The 25812-nt window shown below is 40.0% G+C and overlaps 1 protein-coding gene across 4 annotated transcripts; it reads right to left on the bottom strand.

Moving 5' to 3' along the window:
- On the bottom strand, nt 1-25526 carry pecam1b (platelet and endothelial cell adhesion molecule 1b). Of its 4 annotated transcripts, XM_073474658.1 has the most exons (15): nt 25412-25475; nt 23338-23753; nt 23185-23220; nt 17670-17966; nt 17039-17320; nt 16687-16956; nt 15683-15949; nt 14310-14591; nt 12882-13160; nt 11441-11542; nt 6844-6900; nt 3736-3831; nt 3152-3208; nt 1845-1867; nt 1-260 (listed from the first exon to the last, which is right to left on the bottom strand). In XM_073474658.1, exons 2-15 carry the CDS (start codon nt 23378-23380, stop codon nt 156-158), a joined length of 2196 nt encoding a protein of 731 aa, XP_073330759.1. In that variant the 5' UTR covers nt 23381-23753; nt 25412-25475; the 3' UTR covers nt 1-155. The 4 variants fall into 4 exon arrangements, with proteins under 4 accessions (XP_073330759.1, XP_073330765.1, XP_073330767.1 ...); XM_073474664.1 differs by lacking the exon at nt 3152-3208 and having other exon boundaries at nt 25412-25526; XM_073474666.1 differs by lacking the exons at nt 1-260; nt 1845-1867; nt 3152-3208; nt 3736-3831; nt 6844-6900 and adding exons at nt 8228-8798; nt 9305-9384; nt 11289-11319 and having other exon boundaries at nt 25412-25472.
- Nucleotides 25527-25812: the final 286 nt, after the last annotated feature.

Genomic DNA, 25812 nt, shown 5'->3' with positions numbered 1-25812 from the left:
GACATTTGACATGCGTTTATTAAGATACAACAATATTTACAGCTAACTTAGCAGTCAATTATATTATTGATTGGAAACTGAGAGAATGAACTGAGTAGCGCTGACAAAAGCAGAGATATACAGAGCTTTGTGTGAAGGAAACAAGGCTGTGATCACTAATCCACGGGCATCGGCAGGTCCTGGAAGTTGTTGACCTCTGGATAGTAGTGATTGATCTCAGGTTGCTCACCGTTGAGCTCAGCGTACTCTACTGAACCATGCTGACACACAAAGCAGAGCCATTAAACCACAGCTAATTAATTTATTTAATCTGATCATTAATCTGTGGCACATAACACAAAGCACACATCAATACGGTCTCTATGTACTACATGCGTTTCTGTTCAAATTACAGGAAATGGTTAAAAATCAAACAAAAGTATGCTTTTGTGATGTCTTGTAATATGTGCGCAAAACATACATTTCAAATCTGACTTTGAACTGTGTTTTCATCCACTTCCCTAATTATCGAAGTGCTAATCCTTATTTTTATAGAAGCAAAACCTAATAACACACTCCCAGAGGATGCTGGGAATGAGACTACTGTCAGACCAAAGCACGTAATCGTTAAGATTAAACACTGATGAAAGAATCAACCTTTTTTTAGATGACATGATGTCACATCCTTTGCTTTGTTTTGTTTTTTCAAATTCCTCTCTTCATCTGCCTCCAGCACCATGTAGGGACAAACAGCTCAGTCAAGAGCAGCAGTGATTAAGGCATGCTGGGGGACAGTATGCTGGCTGAGATGGGCTTGGAGGGTAATTTGACTGGGCCACAGCGCTGATCTGAGCGGGCGATAGGGAAGGAAGCCCCAGCCCAAATGCCTTTGTTCTTGTCTGGAAACTTTGACAGCAGTTTCCCTCTCTCTGGATTATCAGCCTGCAAACAGTCACTCTGACCAGGAGCCAGCCAGTGCAGGGATACCAGGATGATTTATCAGTAGTTGTATAAAACTTTTTATTTCAGTAATTGTTCGAGTTCATTTGACTTAAAATGCTTCTATTATTGTGTACCATTTCTTCAAAATTTGATACAGGAAAAAAGAAAGAAAGACTATGTGACATGTTCAGATTTAAAAATGTGAAGCACTTCTGTACAAAAGGTGTGACTGCCATAAACATTCATACTGATTTTTTTCATTAGTTTATAATTACATAAAACATTATTGACCTTACTGTAATAGCTGAGTTGGTATATATGTGACTAATACAGAGAAAATGCAATCATAATGAGCAAAGCCTGTTAATTGTTAATTGTCAATTTCTAACAGCAACAAGTTGTGGAGCTGATTTGTCTTAGAACCTGAAAAGTAAACTCCAGTAATGCTCTTCAGATTTAGAAAGACTGATGAAAGAAAGGCTGAATGAGAGATCGCATGTAATTACAGATGCTAACAGATGCTGGCCTGGATGTGACCACCACGTTGACTGGAGGCTACACTTTGTACAGGTGCTGACTTATATATAAAATGGGACTGAGTGGGCTTTTGTCATGTAACTCATGATAACACATAAACTGTACATGTCATCAGTATGAGCAAATGTAAAGTTGACATAGATACAATGACAGATGTCAATATAATGAATCTATGTAATTGCTTAAAAACATATCTTTTTTATCAACAAGAAAAGTTCCGTATACAAAAAATGAGGCAGATCTGATAGTATAAAAGTGTAGGAGAAGATTTAAATCTAAAGTGTCTATGCAGTGGCAACTGTTTTCAAGTTACAGGTGAGCAAAAAAACAGGCATAATGATGATAGCAGGAAGAATATGAGTGTGATTGTGCTGCTAATTACTCACATAGTCATGGTAGTCAGCAGGCCCTAAAGGAAAAAGCATCACAGGTTAAAGGTGTTTACCCTGCTCACTAACTGGCTGAGTTATTCATTAGTCATCTGACAGTCATGACGACATGGCTGACCTTGTTGACTCACTTGTTCCTCCTCTGCTGTGGCCAATATTTGCGCTCATTCTTACAGATTCTTTCTAAACAACTCAGGGTTTTTTGTCAGTGTTGAACAGGAAACATTAGGACGCCGATGGACTGCTTGATAGACACATCTAGTGTCTGGCTGCTGTTCTAATAACAGGAAGTTCCTGCCAGCAGTAACAGGATATGGTCACGGTTCTGTAGCAGGCCAGGGTAAACTATCCTTCCATTATGCTGGGGTGGTATCGAGGTATACCGGGGTATTTAGTGATCCCGAAGGCAAGATTTTCAGTACAGACGCTCCTCTTTCTATTTAACTGACACAGAGATGCTGTCGTGAGGTGATGTATTGTAATGCACAGCCCACACCACCAGAGGTCTCAACTGGTGGAACAGGCAGCTGAGCTGAGAAAAAAGGTGTCAGTGAGTGGTGGGGATAGCGTTACAGGACTAGTAACAAAGAAAATTGCTTCTGCCGTTTGGGAGTATTTTAGTTAAGCCAATCAGCTTCATTTGAGGAACTACTGACAGCTATGGGCGTGGTTTGGGTGTGATGGAGAGCAAGAAAGCGCCTGTTCGTTTGAGAACAGCAACGGCAGCTCCTCAACTTAGCATGGTTGCTTTGTATTAACAGCTATATCAGAACTGGAGAGTGTATTTCATTAAAGGGAGGGCAAGTAGCTGCACCGAAGACATTACTAGTATTTTGTGAAGGTACCTGCCCTTTTCCAAACAGTTTCTGGCAGCTCCTCTACATATGGTTAGCTATGGAGAGGAGGTTAAGCATCTGACGCATCAGGTTAGAACTTCTGATCACCAGTCAATTCCAATTTTCACTTTCATATTAGCTCTGTTTAGGTTTCCATCAACTATCGAGGAAAATATTTGACTCTCTAACTGCAAATTGTGTACAGTGTGTTTATGAAAGTGTTTTCACTGAGAACAGCTGCCTGTAGTGGCTCGAAATGAGGCTGATGAGAGCAGGTAGACCTAAACAGTTAAGTTGCAGTAAAACCGAAACAATGAGCTGAAAGATGCTAAAATGCTCTGCAGGGCTAAAGGGAACTGCAGGCCTGCGTGATTCTCTGTGGGTTTGCTACTATGACGAACCTCGTTCACAATAAAATTGTTAGTGTAAAAATATTTATCGGTGCATCTTTAAAGATGTTAAACTCACCATGTGGAGAGTTTTGGAGCTCGCTGTACACTGTGTCTGTGCCTTTTCTGAGCGGGACTGTTAATGTAAAAAGCAACACATTAACCTACTTGAACATCAAAAGACAAAGTTGAGCAGATACTGTCTGTTTGATCTATCATAAACAGAAATCTAAAATTAGGTGGGTTGTGTCACATTCTCTAACTGCCATGTCCAGCCCGTCGGGACCTTGAGCACGGGACCATGATGAAGAAGGGGCCAGTATCAGAAACCAGCATGGCAATTAGCTCAGCCCTTCCTGTTTATAAGGTCTACAATGTTTCTGGGAATCCCAGCAGTTATCCCTGCAGTTAGAGCAACATGGAGATGTGTTAATTATGGGTAATTAGACCCCTCCCAGGATGTGTTGGTCCCTGATATCAACTTTAAAGGAATGTGGGTAAAGTTTAGAAAAAAGCTTTTGGTGAAGGTGTTTTGAATGGAAGGGGAGAATGTACAGAGTGGTTAAAAATAGAGGGACAGAAGATACAAAATTAAAAGGGGTTTGGTGTCTGAGAAACAATACATATATATAATTATTGTTTGTGTGTTTGTAGAGTGTTTACCTCGGGCAGGATCTACAGGCCGGGGATGTACCACCTCAGTGTACTCCACATCAGGCTCTTTGGTTACCATGCTGCTCTCCTCATCATTGGCTACATCTAAATACATGAACAGAATTCTTTGTAAGACATGGGTATTATTTTCTTAACAATTGCTTTCTTCTTGACCTTGGAAATAGAAGTTTGGTAAAACAATAAACATCGACTCCTGGGGCTCTATCTTACACTTGGAGCAAAGTGGCGCTTAGCCCATGTGTCATTGCTCACTTCAGACCGACGCAGTTGTCATTTTCACGCCAACCGCCCATGTTGTGTAAATAGCCAATGTACTTGTGGCCACTTGTGCGCCCCTGGGCATGTTGGTCTTAGAATGAGGTGTGGTCAGGCGCACTGATGGCAGATTGCTATCTTGAGCTTGCAATCATGCCCCAGAGGAAACAGAATAAAACTTTTAGCTTCTGAAATACATATTTTTAGACAGAATCTCAGGATTTATCAGGACAGCTGCTTCATGCCAAACTACTTTACTGTATGAATCTGGACTGTGGGTGTGGGTGACCTTTCCATGAGTGGAAGAACACAGAACATACATGAGTTAACATGAAATATTAACTGATCCCGTCGCCGAGTCAGGAATTTTAAATAATCACAATATAATAATAAAGTTTATCAGAATGCGCATGTTAATGTAGAGATACACATATGGTTTCTGCTGCTGGAGGATCGCTGCAGGTAATGTCATTAATATTTTCCTCATTAAAAACGTATTTCACCCCTCTCATCCCACTGTTATTGATCCGGATACTCTTTTCTGACCTGTCCTGCTTGATCCACGCACACACAGAGGGACGCGCAGCAGGGCAGCTCCTCCTCCTCATTTAAATATCAGTGTATTTTTTCATATGCAGTCAAACAGAGTTGTTGATGGGACAGATGATTGTGAAACAGCGGGGCAGAGGGTCAAGCAGAAGAGGACCACATCCTTTTCCCTCAGTAAAGATGAGTGCTACTGTTGAATGTGTGCCAGGCCCTGGCACACCTGGTTCTTAAAGGGAATGGGAGACGACACTCTGATAGGTTTGATTTATGTTACACCCAAAACAAACTCATGACTAATTCAGAGTCTAAATGCAACCCTTTTGCGCCGTGTGACTCAGGTTGCACCCAGATTGTCCGCCGTTTAACTAGCAAAATAGACACTAGAGGCACTAGTGCCATAGACCGTCTAAATAGGGCCCAAGGTCACTTACTAGGACTGTTAGTTGTGTTCGTTTTAGTTTAGTTAGTGCATTACAATAGATCACTCTCCAAGTGAACAAACTCAGACAGTGAATGACATGTAAAAGCTCTGGATAAAGCTAGTAAACTGACCTTCAGCATGGATTAATTTGTTAGTGTGTGAAAATCCTGTTTTCTTGTCTTGTCTGCTTCTTACAAATGGAAAATTAAATTAATTATCATTTAGTTAGGTTTCATATCCGCACCAAAAGTTACTCAGGTCTATTCTTGGCTGAGACCTATCCTCCATCCAAGTTTTGTGGGAATCCGTTCACTGGTTTTTATGTATCACTGCTGACAAACCAACTAACCAACAACAAATGGACATGGGTGAAAACATCTTCTCCTCGGCGGAGATAAAAAACAAAAGAACAAACTCAAACTTGTTCATTTTAATACACTAAGTAGTAAACTTAGGTAGATATATGGTGACCAGATTTCTGAAATTAAAACCAGGGACATTTTTAGTTTGTCCGTCAAGATATCTTTAAAATATTAATTTATAAAGTTATTATCTTTGAAATGAAAAATGGAAACAATTCTGGTCTCAAGTATTTTGCCCATGTTAACTGCTATAAGTGATGGCACACGTTTTACTGAAAGTATCAAAAGAAAAAGTACTGATGTTTTAGTAAAACTTTTCCTGATATATCTGATATTTTTCAATTAATATTACTGCTGCATTATTGTGTATGTGGCATTTCATTTAATGTAGGGCTCATTTTAACTACTTTATATACTGTTAATGTACAGGAATTCATCATTTTGTATTAGATCATTAAGTTTGTTGCACCACTGTCCTGTCAGAACCACATATCTCTATTAAGTCAGAAAAACAGCCTGTTTTAAGCTTTGTGCCGATGCATATTCAAGCTCATCCAAGAGTTTATTAAGCTGACGGAAGAGGAACATTTTCTCAACACATAAAGGAACACTTTTTTCAGTTAAGAATTCAACATCGACACATCTGGAGAAACATGATTTTCACTGGTCAAGAAGGGGAAGAAAAACTGTATTCGGAATAGTAACTAAAACTGTCTGACAATGAGATGGAGTTAAAGTAAAGTTTTGCCTCTGAGATGTAGTGAAGTAGAAGTATAAACTTTAACAAAATAGAAAATACTCAAGTAAAGTACAAGTAACTCAAATTTATGCTTAAGTATAGTATTTGAATAAATGTATTTCCAAATTCCTCCACTGACTAACAGGCACACTGTGACAGAAACCAACTGTATTACAGAAACACTAAAGACCAGACAGATTCTTTTTAGTCTTAATTTTCCCTTCTAACTCTCTTCTCCTTCCTCTCCAGTCCATAACAATAAATAGAACACTATTTAGATACTTTGGCTAACAGATTCTGCTGCTTGCCTCACTTTTGTATTTAATCTCAAAACCATAGCTTGAAATAATTCATTTGCAGGCTCTGTAATAACATCTTTTCCTTTTCCTTATCTATCTCTTTCACTCTTCTTCCTGTCCAGTCATCCTACTTCCTCGCTGCTCTATCTGATTGAAAAGATATCTGTGGTGATGTTGTGGATGCATTTCTGGCAAGTTTTTCACCAAATAGTGCAGGCAAGTAGTAAGTAAGTAGTAAGAATGAATGAGAGTGATATGACGCTGCTGTAGCTGCCGTTGGCCAAAACAAGCACAATGTGATCCAGACACTAACCATAGGCCCTGCTACCTGGTCTTTTGTTCTGCCACACTAAGTATTATTTAACTTCACTGTCTGTTTTTAAGGCACAGTTAAAAAATGGGTACATTTCCATTCAAACTGTTTTCAGTTAAAGCATGAACATAATGGTTCGTAATACAAGCCCAGCTCACCTTCCTCAGGTGGTCGTTTGCTCCAGACACTGACTGTAGCACTCCTGTCCATGATCACTGTGACACACAGAGAGACAGACATCATGTATTAGGGTGGCTGCCAAACATAGACTTTAATTAAGTTGTAAAGATTCTGCACTAATTAGAATAAATACACATACCTTAATAAGCAATTAGCAATAAAATCACACATTACAGAGTATGATTATCACTTGACATCTAGGCAATGTGTGATGGAGTCATTCCACTTTTTGGGAAAATTACATAATCACTTACTTGCTTTGGGTTGTATGAGATGAATGATACCACTCTAAACTCTTAAGTTTAGTTCTAAATACAAAGTTACAACTGTTTAGCTTAACTTGGTGTAAAGACTGGAAATAGTAAGATGCAGCTAGCCTAACTCTGTCCAAACTTGCTAATTAATATGTTCTATCATGTTTGTTTAAGCCATACAATAACTTAAGTGTAAAAATAAAAAAGTTGCGTTTTAACAAGGAGGTCATTTGTCATTTTTACAATTTTATTTTTTTAAATTTTGAACAAAGCCAGGCTGACAGCTTCTTCCATTCTGTATGGCTAAACTACACTTACAGTCACATATAGGAGTGGTATTGCTCTTCTCACCCAACTCTTAGCAAGAAAGTGAACAGAAATATGAGCCTAAATTTGAACTATTTTCACATGTCTAAAAGTCAGACATGTGCATGATATTCTGCTCTAAAAGCCACGAAGGAGAGATGAAAGGCATTCTTTGTAGCATATCTCTACAATTTGGCCTTCAGTGGAGGCTTTTTTATTCCTAAAATACAACCAGTAACAAAGGAGCGGATTTCAAGTCTTCATCTGGAACATACAGAAATCTTCCGCTGCCTTGTGCACAATAGGCTGTTAATTCAGCAGCAGCTGCACAATAAGTTCTGGCAAAAACATCTTCCCACTGCAACTTCCCAGTTGGTAATGTAATCTCGTACACAGCCCAACCAGGCTTATGGGATTAATTTCCTCCACCTGCTGCATGTATTCAAACTTGCCTGGCCTGAAACAAAATAAGCCCCACCCTCCCCACCAGTTTCATCAACACAAGCCCCCTGCCCCCAACCACCTCTGTGCCAACATAGGAAGTTTCTTACAGGCTCTATTGTTTCGACTTTTCAAGGAAGTCTCTGTCGTGAGTTCCGTTTTAGGAAATGAATCCACTTTATGTTTTATTATCATGGGTCTGTGCACAGGACGGTTGCACTATCCAGCAAATATACTGAAATGGAAGGTTAAAGCAGGCATGATGATAATAAACATGTTTTTGGACTTAGCATTTAATGCTCTATAAAAGTCTTCAGCATATTTAACCTCAGCTGGAGCAAAATGAATTGTACTGACACACTTCTAAATAAAACCAACGTCTTTATTCTATATGTGTCTCTTCCATTCAGTCAAGGGATCAACCAAAAATATATACACACAGTTCCTGTGATGGTGATAAAATGTATATACAAATGAGTCTGTCACCAAGCCCATTGAAGCATGCACATCACACAAATAGAGCAGTTGCAACAATAATACGACACGAAACAAATGAAGAAACAAAGGACAAAGAAATGAATGTTAAGTTTAAAATCAGAGGCCGTCTAGATTGCAGGAGGAGGGGAGAGGGAGCAGCGGGTCCTGGTTTATATATTTTCATAACACGTCCCTCCTTTTCACTGAGAGAACTCATCAGTGAAGACAGTGTCCAAATCCCACCAGACTGGCATCAGGATTACTGCTCTCAAAGTCCCTTCTTTGAAAGTATTTTAGAAAATTGATTTCAGTCCCGCCCATTGTGGGGCATCTCTACACTGTGGCTGGGATACTGTAGCTGCTCCTGTTGCTGATGTCAGCGGGAAGCGACGCCGTACTATCTCGCACCCCATTGGTCACTCTCCCCTCTGTGCCATCATAGAGAAGCGCTGCGTCTGGAAGAAGATGATAATGAGCGCTCTAAGCAACAATTGACAATCAATGCCATGTGCTGTGATTGAATTACTTAAGCAGCTTCTTCCTGCGTAAGCACAGCTTGTACCTCAGAGAGCTTACTTCCTAGGACAACTGTATCCTATAGCCAACTTTTCCTGCCTCTTCAATACATAGACACAAACACAATGAACATGCAAACATGTCAGAGACAGACAAAGACAATATGCTCTAAGGTACATTATGTTGTGCATGCACATAAACTACAACAGGATATCTACAAGTGGAAAGCAACACAGACAGTTACATAAACAAAAGTAGCCAGGCCACCACAACATGAGCCCTGCATGCATATTAGAACATGGATCATGGGATGAAAATGGGTTGCTGTGGCTACAACAGGAAACATGCCATGACTGTTGAGGCAGGAGAGATGACTAGTGGCTGTTAACATGATGACTAATGGAGACAGTCAGTGGTACACAGGAGAATAGTTAAACCAAGCTACCTTTGTCTGCGTTATAAACCTCTGTGTCGTGGGTTAGATTCACTGTTAAAGAGTCATCTGATTTAGGGCTTGAAGGCTTTCTGAGAAATAGTGAAAATAAAGTCATCTTGGGCAGCTGTAAGGGTCAAGCAAAAATCTACTAAATGCCAAAATGATCTGAGCTTGAATAATATATGTGATAAATTCTGATACACGCTAAAATACACTTCAGTAACCAGACTGGTGGTTTTGCATATTGTTGCCTATTATGATGGTGCCGCTTTAGTAGCAGCCTGTTGCAGCAGCTTGTGTTAAAGGCTCCCTGGGGAGTTGTCTTCAGAGCATACAAAATGTTTCACCAGAACAGATTGCGTCCATTACCGAGACCTAACAAAAGCTGCTGAATTAACTACCTTCCTTAAAAAAAAAAAACATTTGCAAAAGCTTTATCTATTTATTTTTTAAATATGAAAACTTTTCACATTCAAGTTAGCTAGCTTGCAGTCCTCTGCTTTTCTGTATTTTGCTGGAGAGTTTTTACTTTGGTACATTACTGACACCTGTAGATTAGTGGAATTGGCCCCTATTCCATCATGTAGATACATGTTTATAATATGAACATACATGACAACTAAATATAAAGCAATGAATCTCTGTCTGTCTGTATGTTATTTGTATATCTTGAGAACTGTTCATCCAGTCTGTTTAACACTCGGCAGGTTTTGTGCTGACGACCCAAGGAAGTGCAGTGTTGAATTTGGTGCAATTTGGACACACGCCACGTTCAAAATTGATACATTTTAAACAAACAGCAAACACCATTCTGATCTCATGGTGAAGCAGACGTAAACAAACTGGAGATCAGCGAGGTGCAACAACTTGTAGTAATTGTTCACCGAGTCTGGGTGAGTGGGGAGATGTGGTCCAGAAAGGTTTTTTATCCTTCAGTGAGAACTGGAGGCAAGATTTTAAGTTTCTGTCAACAGTAGTATGCTAGTTAACGTTAGCCTCAAGGGCTACAATGTTTACCATTGCTTGGCAGCACCGTCAAGTGGACCTCTCTCATTGGTTGTTGTGGTCTGGCTAGAGAGTACAGACGTAATCATCTAGATTTTAAATCATAATTGTATGATCGGGGCGGTTCTGGTGAGTCTGTGAGGCAGACTGGATCTGTAACTGCCCCACATTACAAGATAATCTGTAAGGAACAGCGTGTTTTGAACGGGCACTGTATTAGAACAAACAAAATGGGCATAAGCTCAGTTAGTTCTATAATATCCGAGGAGAATCTTGCAACTCTGACGTAATCATGACTTGCACTTGTCCAGTACTGAGTCCACTACTCAAATAATCAAACTTAAAGGGATAGTTTAACATTTTGGAGGAATATGTTTGTTTGCCCTCTTCCTGAGTTTGATGACAAAATCAACACCTCTCTCCTGTGTACACTAAATATGAAGCTAGAGTCAGAAGCCAAAGGGAAATGGCTAACAGTAACAAAATTTGCCTACAAGAACCTCTAAAGCTCACTGATATATTTTGAATCCATACAAAATATAAAGTAAAAAACGTATATTTTTGGTTTTACAGAGGGTTATATGACTATATCTTGGCTGGGATCAGTAACTTTCCGAAGTCTTGTCATCACCATGAGGTTGACAGAGAGATTATGTGACAAAAAACTTAAACTGTCTCAATACTCCTTGTGTCTTGTCTCAAGCCAGTCTCAGGTCGAGATAGCTGATCTTCATATCAAACTATTATTTGACCTATTTCTACCTGGCAGGTAGGTTATCAAACTAAAAATGTAACAGGAAATCTATGTGCTGAAAACTGTACAAACATGCAAAACAACTAGTGTGGTTCTTTATAGACTATAAATAACAGAAACATAACACTCACACACCCTCAGCCATTTAAGCCAGCTAATAAAACTAGATACACTGTCACTAACTTCTACAGTATCTGTCACATTCAGAGGAACCAAGTAGTCGAGCCAACTCACACTGACAATTCAGCAGCTCCATCTCTTTTACCTACAATAAGAGAGGAGAGGTGAGAAGAAGAGCAGGAGCAAGTAGGTGGAGGAAAGTTTGGTTTTCATACATAGTTAGACAAAAGAGGCCTGACTCGCTGGAGGACTGTAGGTCTCTCTACCTCTCTTGGATCTGAAGCGGAGCACACACACCACCACCAACACCGACACCGCCAGCAGACAGACCCCTCCAATCAGAGCTTTCTTCCACAACGCCATGTGCACTATGGAGAAAGAGAGAGAGACAGGAAGAAGAAAAATTAATTGACAAACAAAAATAATGGAAATTTGGAAACTGGATACAAGCAGGGTGACTAAAATGGGACAGGATGACGAAAGTTGTCAAGACAGAGAGGGGCAGAGAAGCAGACTAATGGCATCAACATCTTTGCTTCATTTTTTAGCAAAGCGTAATGTATTCCCTCATTAGGTGCTCTTTCAATTCTGAGGGACTGACACCACAACCAGTTGACTACAGCTGTAGTCTATTTGTTTAAATTTGCCCAATACTTTAGTTTCTGGCCAAATACTAAGGAAAAGCTAAGGACAATCCTATCAGCTTCAGCTGTACTTTGTGTTAAGTGGTAATTAGCTAATGTTAGCGTGCTAAACATTAGCGAGTTAGCATTGTCACAGTGAGCTTGTTGGCATGCTGTACTTAAGTATAATGCCACTATCATAGCTGTGTTGTAATTCATGTCTTGCTAGTCCTGCAACTTTATGGAAGTAGTTACAATATTAAATCAATGTAGCAGTCCATTTCAAAAAGTGTTGTAAAATATGTGACATTAAAGGGCAAACATTGAAATTACTAGACCTAGAGATGAGATACAAATGCACACACAGTCTGTACTCAATGTTAGCTTGCTGTAGCCAACATCTTGGCAAAGGGTGAACTGGTTGCGTGCGGCGAATAAAGACAAAATGCAAAAACAGTGTGCAATTGAAAAGTAACTCCAAACAAGATCAAATGAAATGTTAGAAAATCATTGCTGCGCTGACCATAAAAGCTTGACTGTGAAAGCAGCTTATTACGACCCATATTTACATTTCATGTGAAGCAGCAACCTCTAATGGCCATATTAACTATCACAGCATTAAAGGCGGAAGTCAGGTGAAGTAGCACAAACAGCAACAAGTCTGCATAGGGAGGAGGTCGGGGACAGATGGTTGGGTCAAGGAAGCACAGGACTTTCACCCAGGACACTGCTGTTTGTGTCTAGCATGAATGCAAAAATAAATGGTGATTTATTTTAACTCATTAATGTAGTTAAGTAACATAACTGCAGTTATGTAAACATTTGTAAATGAAGTTACAAAAGTAACAGTTATTTTAACCCAAACCATGATGTTTTCCTAAACCTCACCACAGAGAGTGCATTCGGAAGGTCCGGTACAGCTGTCAGCGGTATGCTGTAACAGTTATGTCGTTTTGGGAGTGACTGGCAATCGACCTATTCAGTCATTTTAGGTATGTGGAAGGCAGCCTGTTAAACTTTACTCTGCATCAACATCACTACTTCAGTAGGGTCCCTACTGAACATAAATAGCCATCATTCTCACCTTCTATCTCAACTGGCTCACTGCGGACGACTTTGTTGGCGCGGTTGTAAGCCTCGCAGTAGTACCTGCCGCTGTGCACTTTGGACAACGAGGGTACCTGGTGGACACTGCTGTTCAAATTGGAGATGTTGGTATGCAGCGGCAGGCTACTGCCTACACGGTACCACTTAAAAGTGACCGGCGGTGTGCCATCAACACGACAAATGAGGTAGAGAGACTCTCCCTCAGAAATGTCTCGTGAGTCTGGGATGACTATCAGATCTGCAGTCGACAGAGGCACTGGGAGAGAAAAGGGTGAAGGAAAAGAGATGAGATTAGACACAGGCTCAAATATAAACTGAGGTATTATTGTGTCATTACAGCCTAACAATAATGTAATCAATCACCCTCATTATATATATATACTGTATATAGATAGGCGCACACACACACACACACACACACACACACACACACATATATATATATATAATGTATACATTTTTGGAAATATGCTCAATTGTTTTCTTACCGAGAGTGAGATCACCAATACCATTGATATGTTTGTACAGTAAATATTAAGCTACCATGATCAACTGATTAGCTTCTTAACATAAAGACTGAAAACGGGGAAACAGCTATCAGGGTTCTGTTAAAAAGTAACAAAGATCTGTCGGTGCAGATTAAACAAACAAGATATAATGTGCTTCTCAGTGTTCTTTAGAGGTGCTGGTATGTGAATTTTATCACACTGGACAAGCTGAGTCCCTCTTTTTCCAGTCTTTATGCTAAGCTACACTAACTGGTTGCTTGTTCTAGCTTAATATTTAGCTAAATAAAAATCAGAGTGGTATAAATCTTTGCATATTACTCTCAGTAAGGAGGCAACTATGTGTATTTAAAATGTATATTTAGTATAAGTTATATTATACTATTTCTGATGTGCCCAAACCAACATAATGGCAAAGCTTTTTTGTTTTAATTTAATTATACAATAAAACAATGTTGTCAATAATGGATTTTCAATCTCAAAAATTTAAACTTGACTTTGGACAGTTCCATCACAACAGGGTCCATCTACCGAGGATCATGTGACAACACTAACTAGACAGTGAAGTAAGAGTGTTCTGTCATCAGCTGTTTCAGATGTCAGGAATCAGCTCAAGTTTTTTGCTCAGAGAAATAAAAATCTAGGTAGAGTGACACGATCGAAACACTAAAAAAGCTACAACGTGGACTTTGAGGTGAGACTTTTTATTCATCTGGCAATAGTTGCTTCTTTTCATATAGATGCTCCTTTCTAAAGCTGATGTGGCTCCATAGTGGCTAATCAAAACAGTTTACATGTAGTAATCCATTGACTGATCATGGAAGATTAAATAGTGTTGATGAGGCAAAATAAAAAACATACTAATCATATAAAACACATTAACATACTTGAATATTTACCTATGACAGCAGCGTCGAGTCTGTTACTAAGTGGGGGAGGGCCTTTGTGACTATTCTGTGCTTCGCACATGTACTTGCGTATGTCTTCAGGCCTGGTGATGTTGATTGTGAAGCGAGCCAGTTGAGAAGGGAGCTTGATGCTGATTTTGCTCAGTGGGGTGTAGTCCTTGAACAGGGTGTAGTTTATCGGCAGGCTTCCAGAGTCCGACTGACAGAGGATCTTGACAGGTTGTCCAAGGACTGCCCTGCCTTCCACAGAGATCTTTGGTTTGGAGACAAACACTAAAGAGGAGAGGAGAAACATAAATCACAGACTCCCTGTTGACAAACCCTATGAAGCAAAAACAGAAGGCCTGTTCAGTCACTGATTACATAACCAAGCTGGCTTTATGATTTTTTGTCATTCATACCTACATGATTTATATGTATATGCTCTTTATGGCGTTATTCCAATGTCCGTCACTGTAAAGCTTGGAGTTGCCTCCTCCTCCTCGCTCCTTTATTTTGTGGGGTTCCCCAAGGATCAATTTTGTGTACCCTGTTATTTACTACATATATGCAACCCCTGAGGTGAATATTGCTTAGACATGCCATTGACTTTCATTGCAATGTGGATGACACCCAGTTGTATAATGCGTTAAAAGCCTGGCACTCCAGATGCATCCCGTGTTATATCCTGACGCACTGAAATTGAAAATTGGATGTCCAGCAATTTCCTGCAACTAAATGAGTCAAAAAACATATTTAATTATAATTACCTCTTGTGGCCCCAGTAATGGTAGCATTAACAACCTCTCCACTAGTCTGGGTGCCCTATCAAATAATGTTCAAAATGAGGCCTGCCACCTGGGTGTCGTCTTTCACTCAGAATGGACCTTTGATACCGAGGTGACTAGAGTGATGCATTCCTGCTTTGCACAACTGAATAAGATCCAAGATCTTTTCCCCTGCAGATACAGAAAAGGTCATCCATGCTTTTATCTCCTCCAGACTCAATTATTGCAATGCACTTTACTCTGGAATTAGTGAACCTGTGAGTTTTAGATTTGACTGCTTGTTTTTGAAGTCTTGAATGGTCTGCCTATATCTGTGATTTGCATAAATCCTGCACCCTCCATGTTATACAAGTTTGGTTTTACATAGTTATTTTGTAGGAAATCGATACAGCGGCTCCACCACCTGATCTGTGACTGCTCAGAACATGTCACTAGTGAAAGATGGCAGCACTTTTGGTATTTTGGCTTAAGGCCTGAGGCCAACATGTAAAATTGCTACAGCAATTATGTAATGAGGTGCATTTCTGAGAGGGGCCTATATCCACTCATAATCTGTGTGTTAAAAGTTGCGTTTGAAAGAGGCATCGAAAAGCTTACCTTTAGGGCGTACAGTCAGGGTTTTACTTCGTTTCATGATGCCCTTGGCTTCAGCTACACAGGTATAGTTGAAATCATACGGCAGGGACCTTCCAGAAAATACTCCATTGCTGATGGGGTTCAGTTGGATCTGGGGTGGATCAAGAGTGTAAGTCAACTGGTCCTTGCTGATTCTTTCAGAGGCATAGCTCTCACAGGTTAGTCTCATATCTTCCTTCTGAAAGACTTCAGCTGGAGACACGGTGAGAGTGGGCGCTGAAAACAACTCTGTGGATTTAAATAACAAAAGAAGACATTATCTGCATTGATGTCACTAAAAAGTGTAACTGATAGATATGGAGTCACAAAACTGACAAAATGTTTTAAGATTATCAGATATAATTATCAAATGAATACATTTCAAAAGAATCAATTAAAAGGGCAATACTGTTAATTAAATAAATGTGGGTAAAATAAATAAAAAGCTTAGTACTTTACATTTCACCTCTAATCAGTTAGTGATACAAATTATACATTTGTTGCTCACTCAGCTCATTTTATTTTTCAATTATCTCTATCTCTGCAGAGTAAACTACTCTAGCCAATGCCTGTTCTTTTAATAACTCATATTGCATACAGCCGTAGCATCAATGTGTGATTTCTTATGCATTTTAGCTGGCAAGCTAACACTAGCAGAGTTGGCTAGCTTTGTAAAATAAATAGAAGAGTAAAGTTATTCACTTCCTATTTAACTAACCAAATAAGACATTAAAGGAGACATTGGAGTATAACTTAATTTTGAACTAACAATATTATGTTTTGATGTTTTCAGTTACTGTATATATTTGACTTGTCTGACAACTTTCCTACATTTTGTCAAATTTGGGGTTCCACAGATGTAGCTTCTACAGGAATATCGTTAATGCCTACAATCATCGATACTTCTAAGATCAAAAACATGCCAGCAGTAAGAACACAGGTTTATATGTACAGTGAGCACAAACATCTTTTCTCTGTCTACTCACCAGTCACTGAAATTGTCTTTGTGGCATTTTTCACTAAATTTCCTATTTCTAATTTGCACTCAAACACCCCAGGGTCCTTTGCCTGCGCAAACATGCTGTGGTTGACACTGGTATTTCCACTGCTGAGAATATGGGTCCCCTGGATCAGGAGGAGGTTGAAACGCTCATCACTGTGCTGAAAGTTGTCGATGGTGCACGAGATGTCTAGTTGGTCTCCTTCATACACCTTGTACTTGGGGACAATATCCAAAACTATTGTAATGGGCAGCTCTAAAGGGATAAAAGCAATGAAAAAAAGTGCTGAGATTGGTCCAATGATTTGAAAAGTATAGAAATTTGAAAATGCTCTTACCTTTGACTGAAATTGTGACGTTGTTGCTCTCCTCTGACTTGACGGAGTCTGGCGATATGAGGACAATATAGGAACAGTGAATTCTGCGGATGCCACCACTGCTGAAGCGAAGCTTGGCCTCTGCTTGGTTGGAGTTGACCTGCCTCACCTGGATCTCTTTGGAGTCCTCGTAGAAGTAGAAGTAAAATGAGCCTGTCTCACCAGGAGCCGTACATGTGGCTGTTATCTCCTCCCCTTCTTTGACCACACCTTTGTTAAGGCGGAGCACTGGTTTTGACAGGCCTGGAAAACCAAAATGCAAAAAATGTGCTCAGCTTTAATCCCACAGAAATTGGAAAAACAAAGTAAACATAAACAAAACAACAATATCATCTGCCATGTTAAAGAAATTCAAAATCTCAGAGATCTCAGTTGTTCCTTCATCAGATATCATTGAAATGTTTAGATATTTCTTGGGGTATCCACTGACAGATGTTCATTCATTCATATTAACTCATATATTTTATAAATTGTTTGTCTTTTGAAATGTAATTACTGACAATTGCCTATTAACTTCACCTGAACGCATTTAAATTCACCTGAACTACTAAAACCACAACAGATAATACTGTATCCACAATAACAAACCAACCTGATACTGTGAGTTTCTTGGCTTCGCTGTTCCTGTGTTTGTTCTCAATTTTGATTACGCACTTATATCTGCCACTGTTGGAGACTCTGGCCTCGCGCAGTGGGTAGAGAATATCCTCTGTGCTGCTGGAGGTCTTGGTGTAGATTATGTTGTTGTCCTTGTATATAGTGTACTCACGACTCAGCACCTCATGCCCTGTATTAGGGACCATGGCCCGGCATCGCAGAGTCACATTGGTGTCCCGCATCACATTAGTACTGGGCTCGATGTTCAGGGTGATTTCTCCTATTGTGAACACTGGGGATGGAACAAAATGAAGGAGTTAGAGTTCATGTGCGACTACTGTATATGAGCTGACTTTCATTTCTAGAAAAAGAGAGGATGGTGGTTATACTAGCTTGTCAAGTTAGCTGCCAATCTTGAGACCACTGTTTGAGACGGTGTTTCAGCATTTATAAGTATGAAATCAACAGAAATTTTTGATGAGACTTAGGGACAAATTCCAGCCTTGTTTCTGCCGACAAAACCAGGTGAGCCAAAACATACAGTAATCTCTTCTGAACCCAAACCAAGATGTTTTTGTAAAAATCCTACCCAGACCTCAGCACAGCATTGTGCTGAGGTCTGGGTAGGATTTTTACTGTGCTCTTTTTCATTTACATTTGGGGCATTTAGCAGACGTTTTTGTCCAAAGCGACTTACAGTATTCATACATACATTCATACACGGCGGTGGCTGCCATGCAAGGTGCCGACCAGCACATCAGGAGCAGTTTGGAGTTTAGTATCTTGCCCAAGGACACTTCGACATCCAGACCAGGGGAATCGAACAAGCAACCTTCCGATAACAAGATGCTGGCTCTACCCGAGCCACAGCCGATCCCTTTATTATGCGATTTGTTTTAAAAATTTTGCATGTGACATTAATGTTTGTTCACTGACAGGGATTGTCTGATATTGTAGAGCCCTATGTGAGGCAGAATTTCTTTAGAGATGTGTGCACATGGGCAGGTTTTATGGTTTCCCTAAAGAGAAAATACTTTTTTGTTATGTAATTACTTGAAGATGATTTCCATTTTATTTTATTATATTAAAGGAACGGTTCTGCAGTTAAACATTTTGGGAAAAACGCTTATTAGCTTTTTCTTTGTTCCAAGTTAGATTAGAAGTTAAATACCACTCTTATGTCTGTGAGTTAACTATGGTGCTAGAGCTGGGAGTTGATTAGCTGATGCTAGCATAAAGAAAGTTCAGCATCTAGTCTCGCATAGCCAGACCTATTTATTTATCCACAATGCTATGTCAGCTCTGGACAAAGGTCCACACCAACTGTCATTCTGGGATAGGGGGGGAAAAAAAGCTCTGGCTTGTCTGTATTTCTTTTGGGCGGGGCTTGTTTTGCATGTGGGGAGGTGAGCCATGGCAGTAAAACGGCTAAATCCAGTATTGTAGGCTACCATTAGTGACCAGGTTAGTGTGGGGGGTAACTTGCCATTTTCAGGGTGTATGTACTGCAGGCTTATACAAACAGCCTACATCCACTGAGTCTGACTATTCAGCACCAAACTCCCTGTAAACCCCAAAATTGCCATTGTTATTTTTTGGTGATGTTCAAGGATTTAACAAAAGAGATACAACATATACATTTAATTTGTAAGCTTTATAGGTGGCAGTGCCAAGATAGCCTAGCTGTTTCCCACTGTTTCCAGTCTTTATGCTAAGCTAAGCTGTGACTCCTGTCTCTAGCTTGACTTTTACCATACAGGTATGAGATTAGTATTGACTGTGTATTTACCAAAATATTAATTTATCACACTTTTTCTAGTTAATCTTATATGTTTAACGAGTAAGTTGGAGATATTGTACTGTATATTTTATATTATATATTATTATTGCTTCATTCAAATGTAACCATTTAGACTTTTTATTCTTTAATTCTCTATGTTTTCTCTAATTTGTATTAACTGGCTTTATGAGAAATACATTGGGGAGGTCAAGAAAGGACTGCATGTACAATATTAATATGTTCACAGTTGTGCTACACAGTATCATGGTTCCCCTGTGAACTCAGTAACTTTAGACAGCTATACCTGTACACAGCTGCCTGATTATTACTGTTTTTTTTATCCTGAAGAAGACAAGAATGCACCGGAGTCATTGGAGTTTATGAGTCATAGCTTGCATATGAGTGGATTGACTAGACTTTCCTTTTTAACCTCTTCTCATTCTTGTTCAAATCAGCACTCCTTATTAGTCATTTTGCTGGAATAGTTGAAATGACGACAGCTGTCATAAAATTGAGTATCAGCTTGAAACTCAGGAAGCTGATGTGTTACCATGGAATTTCATCATAGTGGTGACAGCATCCTATCTGGGTATGTGACTCACATGAAACAATGCATGGATGCATGACTGTAACATTCTTTAGCAGTGATCGTATGTTAAAAAACAAAACAACAATGCCAGATTTTAGAAGTAAATGAGGAAGAGCACATCTGTCTATATGCAGCTGGACCTGATGGAACCAGCTCTGGTGCTTTTTTTGGAGCTATTATAAGCAGCTTGTGTGGAGATGAGAGGGAAAGAGGGCTTGGTGTCCATGTCACTGGTAGGGCTGCTGTCAAAGACAAAACTGCCAACCCTGCCAAATACACAACAGCTAAAGACATTTTGTCTCGCTAACACAATTGAAAGTTTGTTCTTTTATTTTTGGATCCAGTGACAAAACATTTCCAGTCTAATCAGTTATTAAACATGGTTTACTTTCAGGGCACTTTTTAATTCTCCACCTCATTGTCTCTGATTGATCCTCAAGCCATGAATCTATTCAAATACTCACGTGGTTCAGAGGCAGGAACAGGTGGAAACTAATAAATGACTCATAGGAGATAACTGTTATTAGGGTCATGATTGTAGAAGCAACTGTCCAACACTGAAGGAGCACCATTTTGTCTTTTAGAAAACACCTGTAAGTAGCCTTTAAAGGTGCCAACAATTTAGTTTTCTGCAGTGTAACCAGAGACAGAAAGCATCTGCACACGTACGTCAAGCCTCCCCACCATGTCACCCATATGGTGGAGAATTAGAGACAACAGGCTGCTGTTGTGGGGCAGTAAACAAACCCAAAGAACAAGAAAAAAAAAGACAGGAAAAGCACTTTGTCAGACAAACAGGCCACTCAGGGGACCTTTCACCATTTCAGAGCCTGCTAAATCTGGCCCACACCCAGCATCATTCAACGAGAGCTGGCAGGCCTGATGATGAGAAAACTGCGGGCGTGCAGGGCAGAGAGTTACTATGGGCTCTCAGTAAGGTGTGTGAGCCATGTCAGGTGAATGCTGAGCCAGTGGTTGAAGGTAGCTAAGTACATTTACTTAGGCACAATGTTGAGGTACTTTACTTTAGTATTTACATGTTATTCTTCTGTATACTCTACCACATTTTATATCAATATTATACTTTTTACTCCACTACATTTATCTGACAGCTGTGGTTACTATTTAGATTATATAGTAAAGAACATTGAATACGTTTATAAAATACAACACAGAACTGGATGAGAGATTAAAACAGCCATTCTTTATCTTTAAACAGCTGGATTAAACCAGATGTTCCCAACATTTTCGACTTGAGGTCCCTTTTTACTGCGCTTAGGCCAGGGCTAAAAGCGTTCCCTTGATAGCCCTGGGCTGTGAGCTGCTACCCCGAGGCTAAGAAAAGCTTTCACACAGGCACAGTTCAGGCGCAGTCCAAAGTGGGCTAGCCTAGTTGGCCTGCTTGCTGGTCCTGCTCTGGGGCAGGATTAGCCCTGAGTTTGTGGGGTTATCCCTTGAAAATCCAGCAAACACAGAGCTAAACGGTTCCAGTGTGAAACAGGGCTAAAGTAAATAGAGTAGTCACACATTATTTTATAATGTTAACATTAGCTATGTGTTCTAGCGGACATTTAACCCAAGGCTAGTAGAAGTGCAGTGTAAATCATCTAGCCCTGGGCTCAGATTAACCCTGTGTTAACAATGTGCGTGTGATAAAAGACAAATGTAAAATTAAAGACTATCAATCTGTGATTCAGAACTTTGTTTTTCTTTTTTTCTCTCCAGTTAATCATCTCACATCCTCTAGATTGGAAAACTGCTGGTCAAAACTATCCAACTGTATATGAAATAATTAAAACTAGCTCCACCTCGACCAGCTACAATAGTGTGCTGTCACTTGTGCGTTAATGCATCGGTAGGAACAACTTAATAATATCGTATGTAATAAAATATCAGTCACAGGCACCATTTTACTGCAGAATGAGTATTTTTACTTTTGACATTACATTTAGCTGAATATACTTCTGTACTTTTAATGAAGTAAGAATTAAAATGCAGGGCCTTTTCTTGTATGGAAGTAATTTACACTGGTACTGGGAATTGGTACTTTTACCTAAAGGATCTGAGCACTTCTTCCACCACTGTGCTGACTGCATCAATATAACATGAACAAGACAGAGAAGATAAGAGAGATACACTGGAGATTTAAAGTTGGCTGAAGCTGAAACTAAATATATCTATTTTTTCTCAGTACGTGGGGAAAATAGTCAGCTTTTTACACTTCTTGTCAGTGCTGCAAAATGAAACTGGAGGGTTGCAAGGTCATCCAGACAAAATTAAAGAAAAAAAAAACCCCAAAACAGCTTTAACTTTAAGGTCAATAATGTGCTACTCCTATATTGTGAATATGTTTTATGTATTTCTTTTGTCTTTGTTAAAATAAGCAGTTTGTGACAACTGATTGAAAAAGGTGCCATATTAATAAACTTACTTCTTCACAGTACTTAGTAATTTATGTCATAGCTGGATATTGTAGTGGTAAAATGATTACAATATTATTACAATGAGTTAAGTTGATTTTCTTAAATTCTTGCTCTTTTCCGGTGAAATAGTGGGTAGTTTACTTCTTCTCAGAAATTCAGATCAAACAATTTGACAATGGTACATTTGATTAATCAATGATGTAAGAAGCAACCACTAATATATGAAAACCACTGCGGGACCAACACAAACCAATCAAAATACAGGTCTTTGTTCAACTCTGGACCATGACCGTGGTGCTGACAACACCTCCATCTCAGCTACAACTGATCCGGACTGATTCACGCACATCATCACCATCCAGCTCCAGAGGACAGGGAGGCGTGTGACACTGCTCGCCAACATGTTCCCAACGCTTCCAACCACAGCTTTTCCACCGTAACACACACCAACGATCAGAGAGCTCTGATAATAAACAGGACTGTTTCCACTGACTCGCCACGTGTCTCTCTTGGCTTTTCCAGAGTGCTTTTTAGTGATTGAGCAGATTGAAAAGTCTTCCAACTGAAAGCATAATAACTTTGTCCATGTGGAAAGCAAAACAGTGATGCTCCATAAACACTGGGCCCTTTTTAAATCCCCAATCAATAGAAATTCTGTAGAAGATACTCAGTAAGTTGTTTCTGTTGTGTCTTTAAATTATTTAAGATTATAACTCACCTTGCTGAGCGTCCACCACTCTCATTGGATGGAAGTCTTGGAGCATGGAAGGAAAGTAAAGCACCAGATTAGAGACAAATCTATTAACCACCTCCACAAAAACACATCCAAAGAGTGACTGTAAAGAGGAAGATAAAAGGTCAGCAGTCTTACAGCCGGACAGGAGCGTGGAGGTTAGCAGTATTAGGAGGCCCATCCTGCTGGCTGTGCTGGAGGTTAACGGACTTGTGACTATGGTGGCTGACGGGCTGTGTATGGGGGGCAGATCTGATACTGGTGGGCGGGCGGGAGCGGACACTAAGGTGGTGCTTTACCTCAGCCACTCAGTGGTCAGCCAGCAGTGGCGGTTATCAACCCGTGCAGCCGTTGGCTTGGCTTAATTTGCCAGGAAGTGAGTGTTGTTTCCTCAGGATGTTCATGCGGCCCAGCTCTTTGCTGTTGTGGAATGTTCTCCTCTGGTCTCCTTCATGTATGTGTGTGTGTGCGTGTGTGAAATGGTAGTCATAATAATGTTGTATTGCTTGGAGCGCAGTAGTCAGGCCTTTCACCTCTGACCTTGGCTGGCAGGGCTGGTGCAGGTAGAGAGAAGAAGACGACGGGTGAACATTCTTTGTGTTGCAAAACTCATTTCCTGAAGTGAAGATAATAATTGAACTCGGCTAGTTAAAACTGTTTTCACTGACATTAATCTTAGCCTGGCTCTTACAGGACACATGGAGGTGGAACCATTTTCACTGGTACTCATACTTTCCATCATGACTTACAGGGGCGTAACTGAACTACTGAGAACAGTCACTTTGCACATCAGTTAGTCAGTGACTTAATCTAATCCAAGATGTAAACTGGATACAAATATCTCTACCTGAACACAAACACAATAACGCATTTTGTTTAGTTTAGTGTTCCTGACATTTCTAAATACAAGTATTTTGTAAGAGATTAAAAAATGTTTCAGTCTGCTTTTATTTCAAAGAACATTTATGACAAAGGAGTCTGTGCCCTCAGCCTCCCAGCAGGTTATACAACTCTCCAGAGTCCAGTTACCTATTAATAACAAATGCTCTTCACAGTTTTGTGCCTTTTTCTCAGAAAATACTCAAAATTTAGTTCCAGAGACAACTTAATAAAGGATTGAAGGAGGAGGAGGGGGAGGAGCGCTGCGATGAGTCGCTGTGTGCGTTATGTGGTGCGCGGATCTCAGTCGTCTGATCACTGCACCGGACGGGTCATAAGAACTATCATTGTGATCAACAGGGGATGGGGTGTGGGTGGGTGAATAACACATCTTTGATGAGGAACATATTGATAACATGACCTGCAATGGACTCCAGCCGCAGAAACATTAAGTGCGTCTCCCCCATAAGAGAAACGATGCGCGCGTTTACGCACGAGACAGTTTAACTTCATTGAACATTGCATCTCTCCTGACTCCTGAGCTCCATCACTGCTGTGTCCTCTGGAGAAGATCCTCTGCACTGTCCTGTTTATAACTACAGATTTCAGTTTTGCTGCTTAAATGAGTCATGATGTTTGCTACAGTGACGTTACTGCGCGCATGGAAACCTTTAAATGACGGAAAGCAGCCTCTCTAATCATTAAAGCAGTGTACATGCGCTGTGAACCTGCCTATGAGGGTGCATCTTACTACACGATTACTGAGCCCTACAGGTAAAACACTGCGACATTGACTTTAGATCTAGGGCCCATCTTATTACTGCAGACGCTTTCTGCTGCTCCGAGATGCGCCAGCAAAGCACCTGATCACACCTCATTTTAAGACCGTCGGTCTTAAACTAGCAACGACACTCGCGCTGCGCTGCGCGCCACTTCAGCCGGCAAAAGATGAGCCCCGATGCTGGAGGATCATCATGCTGACTACAGAGGGAGGAGGACTGATTCTTTCCTCTGTACAGCCTCATGCATTTTAAAATCCTCCTTACTGTACACATACTGATCACAATGTCCTCCACTGTGATTAATAACAGCTAAATCTCGCCCTGTCTGACCTGAGCATGAAGTAGAACTTAATCAAATCATGTAAATGAGATATAATAACAATATGAATTATCACGGTATAACATGAAAATGACCACGTTCGTACAATAAAGTTTTCCCGTTATAACGTGACGGTGTTTCCTGTTTTGTGTGTCAGCACTACGCTACAATTGCAAAAAAAAGGCGTAATATTGTACACAAGATATCGAAAATAAAAGCTCATAAAACATACCTGACACCAGGTGAATAACACAAATCAGTTATGCCCTTAAACTTCAGCTCCTGCACAAATGAAATGATATTGTAGCATACTCATGATAAGTTCAAGCTAGCAAACAAACTTGTGAAACCCTGGCTGAAAGAGGAAGTGTCACACAGCAATGCACCTCAGCTGATGCGTGAAGCGCAGTAACAAACAGGGACAGGTCAACGTTGGTTTTGGTTTGAAATTTTGGTTATGGTCTATTTTACTTTATTAGTTTTTTCCTGAATCTTAAGGATTACTTAGTTGATTTTAATTGGTGAAATAAACAAGATGGGGGTACTCGAAAATGGTATTTGAGTTATATATGATTTATCTGTGGTTAGAACATATTGCATTGGAATGATTAAATCAGATATGGGGATGGCCCA

The sequence above is a fragment of the Pagrus major genome, chromosome 1 (assembly GCF_040436345.1).
Source record: "Pagrus major chromosome 1, Pma_NU_1.0".
Taxonomy (NCBI): domain Eukaryota; kingdom Metazoa; phylum Chordata; class Actinopteri; order Spariformes; family Sparidae; genus Pagrus; species Pagrus major.
This window is presented reverse-complemented; position numbering and strand designations above follow the sequence as displayed.

Coding starts and splice junctions, on each gene's coding strand:
- pecam1b (XM_073474658.1), bottom strand. CDS start 23,380: ATGGGCCTCCTAATACTGCTAACCTCCACGCTCCTGTCCGGCT. Junction 14,592..15,682: donor CCTGACTGTACGCCCTAAAG/GTAAGCTTTTCG, acceptor TCTCCTCTTTAG/TGTTTGTCTCCAAACCAAAG. Junction 261..1,844: donor CTGCTGACTACCATGACTAT/GTGAGTAATTAG, acceptor TTTGTGTGTCAG/CATGGTTCAGTAGAGTACGC.